Consider the following 16,761-nt stretch of genomic DNA (forward strand, 5'->3'; position numbering starts at 1 on the left):
AGAAGAAGAAAAATAGTTTCTTCAAAAACTAGAGTACTAGTCTGCTAGCAAAACATGGTTGACTAAAAATGCATACAGTGTGGCAGACAAGGGACTGCTAGCAGTCTAGTAGTAGAGCACTTGTTTTCAACAACAAAACAAGCAAGATTCCTATTTGTAATTACTGTTAAGTCGATAATTTTATCATCCTCATTGTTATCATCATTATTTTTGATCTTGGTGCAAGGTAACACTCTCATGTTTCATCTAATAAAATTATTGTCCACAGCCACTTCTGATGGTACAATATCCGGGCTAAACAACACTCGTGGTGGTCATTGTAGTGATGCAAGGAATAATGTCTACATGAAGATTGAAGTATACATTTGTCGGATGAGTAATAAAACTTACCAAGGTGAAATTGGAAGCCATATGTTATAATTACAAGTAATAATTTAGATACATCAGTGTGAGATCTTCCTCTTGCATGATTCCTGGTTGTAAAATGACCATTGCCAGTACATACTTTTTGCCATACCATATAGTCATTGATCCTGCCATCAGTTATCTCTTGCATTATACCCAATCAGATCAACTATCCTAACCCTAATATACTGTCCCAGTACTAATTGAATGTTGTTCCTGCCAGTGCATCAAGTACTACTGCTGGGTGTACTTGATCAGTAATGGAGCTGACTTCTGTCTTAATTGGGAAGTATTTGGTGGAAGGCTATATGCCAATCTGGCATGAAGGATACACCCCAGTGGAATTTTTTGTCATCACAGTGCCAATTTTCATACAGGAACCTAGTCTTTTGTCCTCGAGCTTGAACTCACGTCAGTGAAGGCCATTTTGAAATATTCCCACTGGTAGTTGTACCTCAAGATCAATATTGACAAAATTGATTCCTGGCACATTTTTATAATTACATGAAAACTATTTCTGTTTCCACTCACTTACTCCCAAGCTGCCATTGGCTGGGTCTGATAACACCTTCATGAGGGCAGACCTTTCCTTTCTATCCTGGACCTGCATATTCGTGTCTCCACAGTTCAATAAAGTCCCCTGAAGGTCTCCAGCCCCTTTGTAATGAATTTTCCTTTTTTGTCTCCCATGTCCTCCCCTACCTGGTAGTTTCCAGAAAATTATTTGCCAGAGGGGAATGGGACTTGCGAATTACATGGCCAAACCACAATAAGTGCCAAAAGGGTTGAGACACTTCCCCTGTTAAGGAATCTTGAGCAAATCCCTCCCCAAGTCTTTCCATCTAACCTCCTCCCCCCCTCTCCCCCCCCCCAAACAATGTTGTTTTCTTATCGCCAACTCTTCCTTTTTCCGTTACTAACATTGAAGGGGGGAGGGACCCAGGGCCCTTACTGGTCATCCACAGTGTTTTTGGTGAAATTGACAATTTTTTGGATGAGCAGTGAGTGTGGGAGGGAGGGGGGAACAACCCTGCAAAATAGCTGCATACTATCAATCTCAGATGTCCCTTCACGGACCATTGATTTCAGTCTGCGGTTAAAAAAAACTGATCATGTGATAACATTGTTTTGGCTATGCGGTTTCAAAAATACCAATCACATGGCGCTATTCCTTCGTTCTTCGCACGGCCAAGGAAAGAAAAAAACCTGAAGAAAAGTTTCCACCTGTTTCTTATTTCCTCAGACAAGGACTTTCCTGGGTTACCCGTAATAGGTTCGGCCAGTTTCACGCTTTTCTCAGGGAGAAACGAGGAGGGCTCAACTGGATATCATCAACCTTTCTTGTTCTTGTTCAGGTTCCGGTTCCATTTCCAGATTCAGGATTTTCCAGATGCCCCTATTACAAGCCAGTTCCATTCCAATACTGAGAATATGAATATGGTCTATTATAATAATGCACTATACTGTATTGTGCAGCAGGGAGAGCAGTATTAATTTTAAATGGTGATACAGTCCATTTTCCCTACCTAGTTTTAGAAAGGCATACTGTGAGATCGTTCACAAAAAAAGCATTACATTGATTGTTCTTTGTTTTAGACCCTGAATGTGCAGATGGTGTTGGAGTAGTGCAGTGCCCTGCACCTCCCAGCAGGAGTCAAGAGATAATAATCACCCAACAACCTGTCACTACATCCATAGCAACAACGACGACAGAAGCAATGGAAAACAACAGAAGCAACATTACGTGCCACCCTGAAAAGTCAGGCAGGCAGCCTCAAACTGCTGACAATGTGAATAAAGAAGGTATGATCATGCATGAACATGAAGACTGTGCGTGTAAGATATCATATAAATGTGTGTCAACGTCAAGTTGACATCCGCAATGTGTTTATCACAAACTTACAAAACGACCAGCTCTTAGTTTCTTGGTTTGTTAAGTTCGTTGGTAGAGCACTGAAATTTTCACGCTTTCCAACCGCCGCTCTTTAAGTTACGTTTGTAACTGGTCAATGGTGTATAATTTCTATATAATTAGAGGTCAAATGAATTAAGAAATATGACTTTTTGTTCTCATGTGCTTCACAAGATACAGGAGGGCCTATTTGACCCATACAATACTTACAATAGATACTTAATTGACCGCTCCCCATAGGAGCTTTTCAGGGCCAATGAAACACAACGAAACGACAGAACAGAACAACAACAACAACTGTTAAAAATCCCAACTGGCAGGAGGCAAACCAGTTGGCTATTTACAAGTGCGGCTGGGAAGTTGAACCAGGGACTACCAGGATCAAATTCAACGAGTGGTCAGAGCGGGTCTTGAACCCGGGATCTCCGGATCTCAAGGCAAGCGCCCTAACCACTGGGCCACACTGCCTCCATAACCCTGACCCATGATCCTGGTAATGAGTGAGGGTGTGTTCCTAATTTTATGTCACAATCTGCTTTTGATTCATCAGTCAAACAGTTAAAGAGGCAGTGTCACGCTATTATAATCCAAATTCAAAACACTGAAAGACATCTCTGCATCAACAAAGGCCAAAAAATAATGCTGTAGTTCTGTTGCTAATGGCCATTGCAGTTCACTGAAGCTATTCTTTGTCGTTTGCAGTCAAGGATGGAGGGGGTGAAAATGGATTAAAACTTGAAAAAAGAAGTCGATTTTTTTCAAGTTTGGAGACGTTGTCCTCTGAAAGTCACCAAAGTTAAATACATAAATATTGTACGAACGAATAGCTCTTTGTGCCATACATGAATTATATTTCGTATCATCTCAGTGAGTTGTCAGCAATGTTATATGTGTGAGCTAGTCTAAGAGTACTTATTTAGAGATTTACCCAGTTTTGACCTAAAAACAGTAAATTTAGCATGAGAGTGCTCCTTTAAGTGGTGTGTCACGTCAAATGGAGAATAGGCCCTTGCCATTTAGAGCTCAGTGAAAAAACGGCTGCTTAAATTTGTGGTAACTTTGTGGAATGTGTGCGACACATCAACAAAGTGAAAATTTGAGAGCAGGGAATTGGCACAGTGGTGAGAGCACTTGCCACCCACCACTGTGGCTGGGGTTAATGGCTTCCTGACTTGGTGTCACATGTGGGTTGAGTTTGTTGGTTCTCTACTCTGCTCGGAGAGGTTTTTCTCTGGGTACGTACTCCGATTTTCTGCTCTCATCAAAAACCAACCTACTATTTGATATCAGTTGATTTGATTTCAAATTGATTTGATTTCTGTATAGCATTGTCAGTACTGTAATAAGTTATTCTTATTGCCGTAGTGCTAGCTAGTTACAAGTGACAATTGAATTATGTTCATTATTGTTGTCATTATAATAATTTATTAAGGCCCACATTCTTCCAAAGTCATTGCGGTCCTTCGTTTTTGTTTTCGAGTGTCGATTTGTCCAAATGCATGATCTGATTGGCTGAATGTACTCGGGCGAATCACGCAGGAAATAGCATTTCAGCTATTTGGGTAATTTTGTGTAACACGAAATTCAGTCACTGTGCGCAAAGACTTTAGGGCGATTGTGGGCCTGTAATGTGTTATATAATGGTAAAATGTGTGGACACGGTTACTTCTGATGAGAATATTTCTTCAAGATCAACGGATTTTATTCTGGTTCTCAATGGATAATATGCTAGTTTAAATGCCGTTAAATAAATGTCTGATTTTTCTTCTATCCGGCCTACAGTATTAATGTCTTATTTATTTCTTTATTATTATTATTATTATTTTCGTTAGAATTAAAAATGTGGAAAACTTGTGCAATATCTGCCTTTGCGGTTGCCTCGTTTTGTATTTTGCTGATCATTTTAATGACTGCTTGCTTCTGGAAACACAGGTAAGATCTGGTTTAGTCGACTTTTTGTGTTTTGTCCATTTTACATCATTTTTTGTTCACTGAAGCTGAATTTCATTATCATTCTTGCATATTTTAGGCATCTCATAAATCAGTGAAACACTCCTTCATGACTGTTGTACTCTTGAAGAAACTCTTTTATTATCAAGGCAATGTACCATACATTTTGTCCAAAAAGATCCTTTGGCCCATTCTGTAGTTATAGTATCACAATTTTTACAAACAAGCACAAACACAAAACAAAACATCGAAAAAAAACAAGAACGAGTTGACCAAAGTTCATTACAATATTCACCTTTTCTAAAATGAAATTTCCGTCAGCTATGAAAAGTCCGTCATTATTATCGAAGCTGAATAGCAATACCCCCAAGTCATAAATTCACCTTTTTAGTTTTAAGCTTATGCATGGTAAGTAATCGTAACAGGACTGAGTGGAGTACAATTTAGGGAGTAATCGGGCACCCAGTAATTTCAGAATCTGATTTGAAATTACGAGCACGATTTCCCCTGAATTGCACAACACGTCCTATTGCTAATTAATAGGAACGATAGCAAAATGCGAGGGTAAAATGTCTTTGAATACCCTTTTGTGTAAAATTATATTCCACCATTACAGAGCCTTCAATATGCTCTAAGTTCTGCTAATACATCTTAAGAATTTGAACTATTTTACAAGCGAAAGTGGTTGGGGCAGAGACAAGTAAATTCCCGCCCATTCCACAGATCGGTGGTTTTCGTAGTAGATCTCTGTTATTAGTCGAACTGTATAGGGTTTTAAACAAACGCATCATTACCTAGCGCATTCCCAGCGGATGGCGAAAAGCTCGGCGTCATCGACATATATGCATCAACTTCCACGCACGCAGAGGAGGCTCAAGATCTTTTCTGTGGTGATCATGATATGGCCATACTGCACAAGAAACAAAGAAAAGTCACCGTTGTGGGTGATCTAAACGCCAGAGTTAATCTTAAACACAGATTTGGGAGCATTTTATTGGTCTCTATGGTGCGGCGTTTATGAAGACAGTCATGGATCCCTTCTTCTCCCAAAATACACGCAACTGTTTCTTTACTAAACATATTAGACAGGCGGACACGGCAAATAGAGAACAACATGGCGGCATCCGATATATCAAGATAAGGCAGTCAGACAGAACACACTTGAGTCATGGACGGCGCAACAGCACAAACCTTGCGGACTAATAGAAGACGGCTGCAACACCAAATATTGTCCCCCAACCCAGATTTCATCGGAAACCATGCACTCAACTATGTGAAGCGAATTTCACCAATGCTGGAAGCTCGCCGAACACAAAGGCCAGTATTGAAGATGAGGTGGTTGCTAACCGTATAGCTAACTCCAATCATCCTATCTGGAGAAAAAATGGAAATCTCCATCTGCTCCCCTAAAGAGATTTAAAGCACCAATCACCAAAAGTGCAATCTAGAGTCTCAAAAAGAGTGAAACTGGTGTCTGGAACAGGAGGAGGAAGAGGAGGTGCCACGGTATGGAGGAGCTGGTGGAAAGGTGGTGTAAAGCTTTTTGAGTCACGGTGCTATCAAATCCTCACCCACTAACAGCTTTCCACCGAGGCAAAATCCCTGCGGGGATTTGAAAGGGCAATTAAGGTGATTCCCTAGTATTGCAATGCGCATCCTGTTCTGCGAATAACACAGCGTATGCCAAGTTCGTATTCAGGAATGGCTAAGAGGCTTTATGGTCAAATTTCACGGCTCAGTTCTATTTTCTTTGTCTCACAAGTCTCAACAGATATTTCTGAACGATACAGTGTGAATATTGATATATCGATCGTGGCCAAAAACATTTCAAAATGGCGACCTTTCGGGCGTGCGGGAAAGCTCGCTAGAAAGAAGAATGGCCGTTTTCAGAGCACAGCAGTAAAGAGCAAAACAAGAAACTTTTTAGACTCTCGCAAAACAAAAGTTGAGTGATAGCCTTGATGATGCTGAAGTGTCATTTCAGTCCGACAGTGAAAGTGAAACCGCGCTATCGGGGAGACGTGTTGTCGAGGGGTCGAGCTTGGTTTGCTTTCTGTTTTCTCCTAAACGAAGTTGGTGACCTATCTTTTTTTTGGCCTAATTTTATTCTCTTACTCATCCTCTTTGTGCTGCAAAAAAATTGTAAAAAATTTACTTCAGAAGAAAAAGTTACAGGAAAAAAAGTATTCGTAGCCATCACTTGTGGACACGAAATTGACTCCTCGAAATCACGCACCCGAGGAATATTTGTAGTCAGTGCCTTTTCAAGACGTGTGCCTGTGCCATGAAACAAACATTAAATTATTCCTTTTGAACAATATAATTCAACTGTTTCGTTATTCAAAAATTACTTCAAAGCTGCTTCCTGTTCATGCAAAACGTAGCCTGAACCGATGGAACAAACTTGTCCTTGATAGATGAAGTCGCTATGCCAAACGCAGCTTGGTGACCTATTTTCTTAATTGCACATTTCGAGTCACCATAATGTAGAGAACAATCGAGAAAAGTTTAAAGAAAATCTTACGACAACTTCTATTACTAAGGAATCACCATAATGGTACCTTTGATGAGCATGAAGACTTCTAAAGTTAAAGTTTCCGGATCAGCTGCAGAATACTCGGCCACTATTATGTCCTTGTAGCCGCATCGTTTGCAAAACATGGCATTCTGGTTTCGTATGCAAGTAAGCGGCCAGTTATTCTGCAGTTTAGCTCGATCGGAACCTGAGAATCGACCTCAGCTAATGACAACTGGTACACAATGTGCCTTGTGGTATAACGAGAAGGGGTACGTTTATTCAAAAATTGTCCGCGTATTTAGTTATATGACGATAACGTGCCTGGTTTGCTACGACTTACTGGAGACAATGAACAAATCGTTGAATGACTTTTTAATTTGGGTTATGAAATGTGCAATAAACCTTTCTGCGTCGTGTCATTAGTAGGTTATAGGACGTTTTCAGTGAAAGTTACGACTTCTGGTGGACGAACAAAAGAAGCCAATGAGAGATCTTTTGTTTTCGTCCACCAATATGGCGGTGATGACGTCACGTGAAAACCTCCTATTGACATATCAAACCCCTCTTTTTTTCAGGATGGAAAGAAAACGTTGCTCTTCAGGAGGAAGTTTCCTGGTCGATTTGAAGAATGAAAATTAGCTTTCGTAGAGGCAGAAGTCCATAATCCAGAAGTATTGATCTCTCTTATTTGGCCTGACCCATCATTTTACGGTATTATCTAAATTTAGAATACAGATCCCGCCAAATTATGGCCAATCAGATGGGGGCCTGATAACCACAACGCCTCTGATTGGTCTGTAACCAAGTAACTCCACGAGGGAATGCTCGTGCTTAATGCAAAATCGTTCGGGTGGAACGCAATGCCGCTACGTTTTGTCATCTCAAGAATCTAGCAGTGTCCGATCTAAAAATAGACAATGCCGTAAACTCATGGGGCGTACATTGGCCTCATTCCATCGCAGATCGAGACTTCTAGGTTACGTGAAAAGATGTATTCGAGTTAGACTTCGTATAGGTGTTGCCCATCTACTGGTTACCTGCAGCCAGCTTTTAAGGTTAAAAAAAAAACGGAAATTGGATAGATTTTATTAGATGCGTTTGTATTCGCATCAAGAAAAACAAAACTTACTCCCTGCAACTGTGATCAGGCCCCGAGGGGGACTCTCATATGAAAATGATAGGGATGCCGGTCGTACCTTTTAGGGTTACAAAAGCGGTTTTGGTTCCTCTTAGGGTGTTCAGCCTCAAAAGGGTAGGGTATTGAGCCGAAAATTTATGACAGAAGACATTTGACAATAATCTAATTTTTAATTTTGTCTAATTAAAACCAATAATTTGGTTGCTCCTAGGGGTGAAAAAAATTTCATGCCACGCCCGCAAGGCAGGATTTTGTTACCCCTTAGGGGTTCTTTTCAAAATTTCCGACGAGCAACCCCCCCCCCCCCCTTCCCCGGGGACCAGGCGTTGATAATTGGGAAGAAGTCAACGGAAGGGGGGAGACGAAAAAAATTTGCCTTTTCATGTGGGATTGTAAGATAGAGTCAAAGCTCAATCACAGATTTTCAAGAACTTTGGGTGTGGCGGGGTCCAAGCAAGTGCCTTTTGTTTCTATCCTTGGTACTTTTTGGTTAAATGTTTCTGGGATAGTCTAGTTGGGTCACAGGCGGACAACCCTGAGGATGCGAGAGCGCGTGAGGTCACGTTATTTTAGACAGTTCTAACGGCCGATTCCACTGTTCGAGGAAAATGTTCCATAAAAATCGCGACGTTTCCTCACGAAAATACATTTTATATGGACAGCCAGATAAATAAAGTTCACTCACCTACGATTTTTTGCGTTGTCCCGAGAGATTTGATGGGTTTTTGTGACGCGGCTTCGTTTTTCCCTTCAGATCTAACGCGTCGTCACCTACAATATAAATATACATTTAATCTCGCATTTTGATTGGTTCTTTCCTGCGAGCTATTGGAGGATAGACGCACGATTGAAGTGACCATACAGTGTATATAAAACAAGTAGAATCCATGTTGCCCTGTGTCTGTTCAGTAATAGATCACAGAAGACGTCAAAATGTGGTAAGAACATCAGTGACACACTCGGGCTATCGCCTCGTGCCACTTTTTTGTTCTCACCACATTTTGAGGTCATCTGTGATTTATTACTGAACAAACGCACGGCAACATGGAATCTATTTGTTAAATATATACCTACAATATAAATATATTGTAGGTGACGACGCATCATATCTGAAGGGAAAAAGGCAGCGTCCCAAAAACCCATCAAATCTCTCGAAATTTGAGGTTTTTATGGAACATTTTCCTCGATGAGTGTTGAATAGTCACAGATAACGTGACGTCACGCGCTGTTGAATCCTCAGTTGTCTGCCTGTGGTTGGGTCACGAAAGTTTCGTTTTTTGTATAAAATTTATCAAACTTTGATTTGAGAAATCCATGAACTTTGAGAGCGTAACTGTAAGTGATTGATTCTAAAGCGCACAGTAGACTCTTATACCTTGAGGAAGACCCCTAATTCTGGCTTTGGTTATTAAAAAGGTGAATACCGCTATCTAACGAATGGGTTAATTAAGCGCTTTTTAAAGAAATTTATTTATTGGCTGGGTAGTGATTTATACAGGCAACCGTGGATGGCCGGCGCTTTTCGGCTCAAAAACACTCTAGTTTGTCTTAGAGTGCGTTCGACTTACGGTATTCCGGAATAGAAATACATGGAATAGAAGTTAGAAATCCTTCGTTTTTACAGAGATTCACATAAAATTGTCAAACTGCTAAAATGCTATTTTAAACATATCTTGATTATCCTTGTTGCTTCAAAACATCAGGCATACCCTTTTAAATCATTACTCCACGAATTTTTATTCCAGAACAGGGTCAAACAAACGCACACTTATGTTGTGAACTATATTTGTAAAATACTGTGAAATTTATTTATGTTTAACCAACATGTTGCCATCTGTAGCGTTCCTCCAGCAGTTATGCGGATTATATTCTCCTTACGTTTTCCCCACGCCGTTCTTATGACTTCCAGTTTGCCTAAAAAGGTAAGGTGCAAGACAATCGAAGAAATGAAAGGCGAGGAAAACGGCTTGGGGACGAAGTGACAAGAATTCGATTTTTAATGCCTTTGTATGCATATGGGAAGGGCAGTTATTTTTTAAAGTTGGCAATACCACTGGCGTTCGTTTTTGTATATAAAAATGTTACAGAGGGTAGTTTTGTTTTAGCTTAGTATTTATCGATAGAAGGTTAAAACCATTCTGTGGTTTTGCAATCAGTCTTATTGTATGCCAAACTAATTTAAAGGGCAAACCACATTATTTATTAGTTTAGACGGTTGTTTTAAAACGCAAAGATACGCATGCGCTGTCACAGTCTTTTTTCAAGAGCCTTGCTAGCAACGAAACGACTCAAAACGAGTCGTATTTTGATCTTGATGTATTTGTGTTCACGTTTGCCAGGTTCACAGGTGCAAACGCGTTTTGTTTTTATTTCTTGCGTCGGCTATTAAGTTTCATTTTGCATTGAGACAGTTAACACGTTTGAAGACCAAAGATACTTACTAGTTGTGTTAATGATCAGCTGCAAAATGAAATAAAAGTAGAACGTTCATGATTTACCTTTTAGTGGATACCATATCGAATATCCTTTGTTTATCCCGTAGATCATTTGTAAACACAATTTGTGAAATTAAAGAGAAAGGGCGTTTTTTTTCATGCGTCGCTGTGACGCAGTGTGACATGAGCCGTTTCACGGTTTGGAAACAAACCAACTGAAAACTCATCCACAAGCTTCTCTCTCGTTGGCAAAACCAAGTTTAAGCCCCTCTTTGACTATTCACTTCCCGTTCTTGTCCCTCCTTCCGCGAAAAGTAAACCGATAAGGCCTTCTCTTTTTTTCTCCTTAGTCCCGTCACAGTTATCTTCACTGAATTGGGCATTCTGTGGAGTTTAAGGAGAGTTAAGCAAGGAAAACGGCACGGCAGCTTCAACGAAAACTTGAAAAAATATGACTTAGCGCTATCTTTATTAAGTATTTTGCAATTATTCCGTCTTATTTACGTTGTAACTGTAACTGGATAGGTGCGAACTTCTGATCTTGGGTATCCTGTGCATATGGTGAGCTTAAGCAAGTTTTGTTTTTCGTTCGTCTGCCTTTTCAGCGGCATCTTGAATTACGTCATACGTGCATGCACATCTCTATTTTAACAAGACGCCTACAAGGGCGTATCCGTGGAATGCGCAAACAGTTAACACAAATTGTCCAGTTACAGTGAACTTCAAGTACAGGTAGACTTCGGAAAATGGCGAAAGATTACTAGAAAGATACATCTGCAATATAACTTAAAGTTTTTTGTTGTAAAAACTCATTACTAATGTTACTAAATTTGCAAATGCAAACAACGAAGCCCTATTAGCAGGTTATCAGGATACGGGATCTTTTGTTTATTTATTTTTTGGAAGGAGACTTAATTCAAATCCTACAGTTTTACTTGCTTCGTTAACTCCTTTCATCCAAAAATTACAGGATCAGCCTTAAATCATCCGAAAAACTTATTACAAATCACAGTTCAACATTTTATCATCCTGGGCCAGTTGTTCAGAAACTGGGTTTTAAAACGAGTTTTATCCTCTACTCCCAAATGCTGTTCAAGGCTGATATTCAGAAAAACTTTACATTAGAAGAAGTCAATCTTGAAAAACAAAAATAAGCAAAGGAAACTGTGACCAAAAAGTTGAAAACATGAAACAAAAGTTTACGCTAATCCTGGATTAAGGTAATTGGCTTTCGAACAACCGGGCCCTGTAATCGACGTCTGGTTCTGTAATCCTGGTTTAGTTCCTTGCAAACTGTATAAATTTGCCGTGGCGAAGACAAGAAGATAACATCCGTGCTCTATTTCTCTCAATGCTCAAAAATTCCGTAATTGCGTGCTGTATAGTCCAGTCCAAAGTTCTAATTTTACAATTCCATAATCTTGATTTCGGTAACTTGGTACCAAACGTTCCACAATAACTTGAAATCTCGTTAAGAAAAATCCTTAAATCCAGTAGTCCAGTCCGGATTGAGATCGCCAAAACTCTCTCTATCATCGATTCAAAATTCAACAAAAGCTACAAGTAGTAAATAGTTATCAGAAACTACAACAGTTCGTCCTGATTCTACACTCGAGCTGAACAAAAAACCTAAAAAACCCTTGTCATCGTTTTCGAGAGAACAGACAAACAGCCGAAACTGTTCTGTGCCTGCCCCTTACGGCACTGAAAAAGTACCGTACGTTGTACAATAGTACTTGACCGTAGCCCTTGGCCAAGAAACTAATCTTAGCCAAAAGCCCGAGAAGCGATCAGGATACGGGATAATTAGGTAAAAAAACTGTGGGGATACGGGATTTTTAGTCTGGAGGTGGGGGATGGGGGGTAGAATTGAGGAGATACGGGATATGTTTTAAAGTAAGAACGCATTTTCCATAACTGTCAACTGAACGGCGTTTTGTTTTTTCCAGGAGATTCAAGTCCTTGCACAATATGTAGCTCTAATAGTACACGACATTGTTTGGTATCGTAAGTCATTACGGTGCCATGGTAGACATCTTTGCTATATACCCTCTAAGAAGACATGTGGTTCAGTAAAATACTAAGCCCAGAACGATTGAAGAAAATAACAGGAAATCGAGAAACATTTGGCTTCAAAGCCGATATGTTGATCATTTACAAGTTCTTTTTCACCACAAGCTTAAGCGTGTACTCTGAGCTCCTGACACCTTTCCAAGACCAATGTTACTAAAGTTTTTTTTTCCCTTTCCAGCGGGGTTAGTATTTGGATGGGGGACGTTAAAATATGCGACTTTTGCTGTCAGGAACATACGCCCAAAAATTCTATTTTAACGCTCAAAAATGCGAACAAAGCAAGGTACAGATTTTGCTAGCCTGCTTTATGCAAAACAAATATTGACGAAAAAGTAAATAAATATTAATACGTAGTTTTTAAGGAGAGCAGAAGGAACTTTTAGGAAGTGTCGATCGAGAATAAAACAATTTGCCATCAGCGAAAAACATATCGGGAGATTTTTGTTACGTTCCATCAGAGTTCAATTTTTCTATCGTACTTTTGGTCATACAAGTAAAATCGCAAAATCGGAAGTGACATCGATTTTAGCGGCCGCCTGTGATCAAGTTATACCTTGCGTGTTTACTGACAACTCACGAAACAAAGGATACATCTGTGACAAAATGACGGCATAACACCTGGTTTTTGTTAGTGCGTTTTTTGTTCTTTCAAGTGTTATAAAGTTCGACAAGATCTATGTGCGAATTTAACATAAAGATCACCATTGTTGATGCTAGTCCAAGTGTCAGCTGAAGTTAAGCTCCTCCGAATGAGGTTAGTACTTGGATGGGGGACGGCTGCGAAGTCCTCGAGACGGCGATAGCTAATTCGTTTTTTTTTAAACTTGATTTCATTTTTTATCTTGTTTGGCCGTTCAAAGCTATTTTCTTATTTTCTTTCTACGTCAAAACGGCGAACAAACTGGTTCCCAAGAAATATTGGAGTACGTATTCGTTCTATGCAAAATGCTTCTAATGAAGTATTCGTTCTATGCAAAATAATAATGTTCACAGTGGAACACACAAGTACGAAGCAAGATCTAGAAATAACGTAGAAAATTCTCCTTACCTTTAAAGCTTGCCTTTCTCAAAGAAAAAGCATCTATCCACTTTATCGAATAGTTTAATACTGAAACAATCATGGCGGGCGGAAAGATTCTATTATAAATTTTTGCTTTCACCAAGGTAACGGAAGTGTGTCACGGTGGCCGAGTGGTCTAACGCGCTAGCAGAGAAAAATCGTGATGGCTTGGGAAGTATAGGAGTTCTCCTCGGGGCAGGGAAGTTTGGAAATACCGTAGGGAAAATAAATCAGTCCACCCGATCGGAGATTAATTCAATATCCGTGGGGTATGCACATTTGTGACTACCAACAAAAAAAAGATTCCAGTCCGGTTTTAAGACGTGGATGCCTTCGGCATTCCACGTAATAAGTCATGTGCGCAAATGACGATCGCCGCGCCGCGCACCTCGTGATTGTATAATGGGGTCAATTCGCACCAACACGCTTGATTTTTGGCAAGGGACATTTTTTAGTAATCTCTCAGACAATTTCAACAAATTCCAGAATTTTTTGTGACTTCATCACCTCCTTACTCCAAACATTCCATTTTCAGCCACGTACTGAATCTGCATCGTATTCACGGCATCTCGGCTCATCTAGTGATTCCAATCTCCAAAATTCCCCAACGAATGCACTTCAATCAATGATTACTCCTAGTAAAGATAGAAAATAGTGCGCGTGGTAGTCAAAACTGTGCTATCCCGCCAATCCTTTGCCCTTTTATCAAAAACAGGGCATTTCTGTGCGTAAACGACGTTGTTATCGATCTACCCTGTCGAAAGAACGCCATGAAAGTCTTTTGTCGCGAAGTTAACACAAATCACTCTGATACATTATCAATACAGTTTTGACGTCTTCTTACACTTGATTCGAAACTACTAGAATGAATTCATCTTAAAATAGTTAGGAAAAGCACAAAAAACAGCCAAAGGACAACAGCTGACGTTCGAATCGCCGCTCGCTGGCAACCCAGTTTTGGCGTCAAAGTTTAGTGACAAAAAAGTTGCCACAAAATCTTATAATGGTTTTCTGGCCCAGTTTTTGGTCAATTTAATTTCAGTAGCTCTCGCCGTATGCACGTTGAATGGTTCATTTTTGTATGCCCGCGTTGTCGTTAAAACCTAAAGTTTGGTGATTTCACGTTGTTGTTTTTATGGAGAACGGCGGCAATAATATTCTTGCTTTGTGGCGTTGTCGCTGTCGTAGCCGTCGTCGTTTCTAACGGAGAGTTTAAGAAACGACAACGCCAAAAAACAGTAATATTATTGGTTAAAAGAGGAAAAAATGATCGTGCTGCACGTGTGGTACGCACTTTTGTACATTTCTCTCCCTCACTCGCCAAACAACAACGTAAAATGACCAATTTTCAGGTTTTGACGACAACATGGACAAACGGCAGGACCGGCAGCGAATTTTTCCTTCTCTCTCTTTGCTTGAAAATCCTTACGTACCAATCTGGTTATAGGATACTTCGCCCATATTATTCGACATAAACAAGATGGAAACATCGTGAAACACTTAGGATAGCTCGAACTCATAGTTTGAAGTAAAGTTTTCGTCGCCGTAGCCGACGTAGTTTCTGAAACTCCTTAACACCCTTAGCTAGCCAGGTGATCTGGTGACGTAATTCGGAGGACTGGGAGAAAAACTTTTGCGCCGTATCCCACAACCGCGCGCGGCCTTATTTTTTAATTCAACATGGCAGAGGCGAGGTTAGTTCTCGTCGTTTCTACTTGAATGTTCATTCAGTAACAGGAAATGTGGTAGACACGTAATGATCTGTTGAGTTTTGGCGATGGAAGGTACTGCAGGGAGTTAGGAAACAACATCTAAGGCCCCGTGCGGTTGTGGGATACGGCGTCAAAACTTTTCTTCCGAGTCCTCCAAATTACGTCACCAGATCACCTGGAGGTCAGACGGGAGCAGAACGTGGGACGAACGGAGACCGCCACGAGTCGGTATCGGCCGCCATACATTTCTTTTCTTACGTTTACATGAGACCGGCCTGACAATGAAGTCAGACGGTCTGACTTCATCTCGGTCGCTGGACCGCGACCAGAAACTCTCGTCCCGGTCTGAATTCGTACCGTTCTGTAAATGACAATAAATCCCAAACTGGATTCAGAAATTTCAAGCCTGTATGCTTTTGGGTCTGCGATATATTTATTAAACAAAAAGTATCATTTCGTCCCGGCTTCATGTAAACAGGCTGCAAGAATTTCATGCCGGAACAGTTTCATACGGGTCTGAGTTCGTCCCGGTCTCATTTAAAAAAAGTAAAGTAAAGTAAAGTAAAGTGGTGCATTTATATAGCGCCCTTATCACACGTCTCAAAGGCGCTTTACAATGATCAATTCACCCCCAGCGGACTGGAAGCATATACAGGCACAAATTGCAGCCGCTTCTAAGCAGTCCATGCTTGCTGGACATATGCCATATGTCCATATGTCCATGCATGCTGGACATAATAAATACCCCCCAAAATGTTATCATTTGTTTGCGGCAATGAACATGTGCAAGTAACATGGCTTACTGAATACAAATAGATATACTCTGTGTCGTTTTAATGTGAACAAGAAGTCATTTTAACGAGAACGGCTAAATATATTACCAAGTAAGATGTAAGGGCCTGGTCAAACGGGAAATGTTTGGCGTTCAACATCAAACACATTGTTTGGTGACCAAACATGCTGATGGTGAAGTGAGTGGCCGAAAGGTTAACATATGTTTGATCTAACTCAGATCAAACTCCACAAGCAAATATGTCAAATATGGGTCACGAATACGTAAAAAACACGTCGATACAAGCGGCCGAGCAAGCGTGGAACGCATGCGTGTACCAAACATGTTTGATACGGCTGGCAAAACGAACAAAAGTTCGCCCATCAAACACGAGAACAAAAGAAATATTTTAAGTTGTTTGATCAAATGTACATGTGTGATAGCCTCCAAGTTTTATCAAACACGATCAAACAGCACCAAACAAGGTGGCTAAACGGTAAAATGTTTGATGTTTCGTTGCCAAACATTTCCCGTTTGGCCCTAATAGATTTAGAAGTCGTAAAATAAGAGGTCTTCAAATACGGGAGAAGCGGAGTACCCAAACAAAAAAATATTTGGAGAAACCAACAAACTCAACCCATATCACTCTCATTTTTAGAAGAACCTCTTTTACAAGAACGTACCTGTTTAGGCTGAGATTAAACAAAATTTGAAAAACATACTCATGCAAAGAGTCAGTTGACAATGTTCTTATTTTGCTCTTTCGTTTTTTTTTTTTTTCTTTTT

At 40.2% G+C, this 16,761-nt stretch overlaps 1 protein-coding gene and 1 long non-coding RNA gene across 7 annotated transcripts in view; one reads left to right on the forward strand and one right to left on the reverse strand.

Moving 5' to 3' along the window:
- Positions 1-10,517, forward strand: part of LOC138022393 (ephrin-B1-like) — a 22,695-nt gene extending 12,178 nt beyond the window's left edge. For 4 of the 6 annotated variants that reach the window (XM_068869518.1, XM_068869519.1, XM_068869516.1 and 1 more), the window contains 4 exons: positions 269-394; positions 2,002-2,208; positions 4,150-4,249; positions 7,361-10,418. In XM_068869518.1, coding sequence (XP_068725619.1) covers positions 269-394; positions 2,002-2,208; positions 4,150-4,249; positions 7,361-7,424 — 497 coding nt within the window. In that variant the 3' untranslated portion in view covers positions 7,425-10,418. Of the gene's footprint in view, positions 1-268; positions 395-2,001; positions 2,209-3,019; positions 4,088-4,149; positions 4,250-7,360 lie in introns of those variants that run through there. The other 2 variants (XM_068869520.1, XM_068869521.1) reach the window with 2 other exon arrangements.
- On the reverse strand, positions 10,084-13,794 carry LOC138022394 (uncharacterized). Its single transcript, XR_011126570.1, has 2 exons — positions 13,480-13,794; positions 10,084-10,742 (listed from the first exon to the last, which is right to left on the reverse strand). It is a non-coding gene; the product is annotated as an uncharacterized lncRNA (long non-coding RNA).
- Between the last annotated feature and the right edge of the window lie 2,967 nt (positions 13,795-16,761).

This window comes from Montipora capricornis, chromosome 10, assembly GCF_036669925.1.
Source record: "Montipora capricornis isolate CH-2021 chromosome 10, ASM3666992v2, whole genome shotgun sequence".
Lineage (NCBI taxonomy): Eukaryota > Metazoa > Cnidaria > Anthozoa > Scleractinia > Acroporidae > Montipora > Montipora capricornis.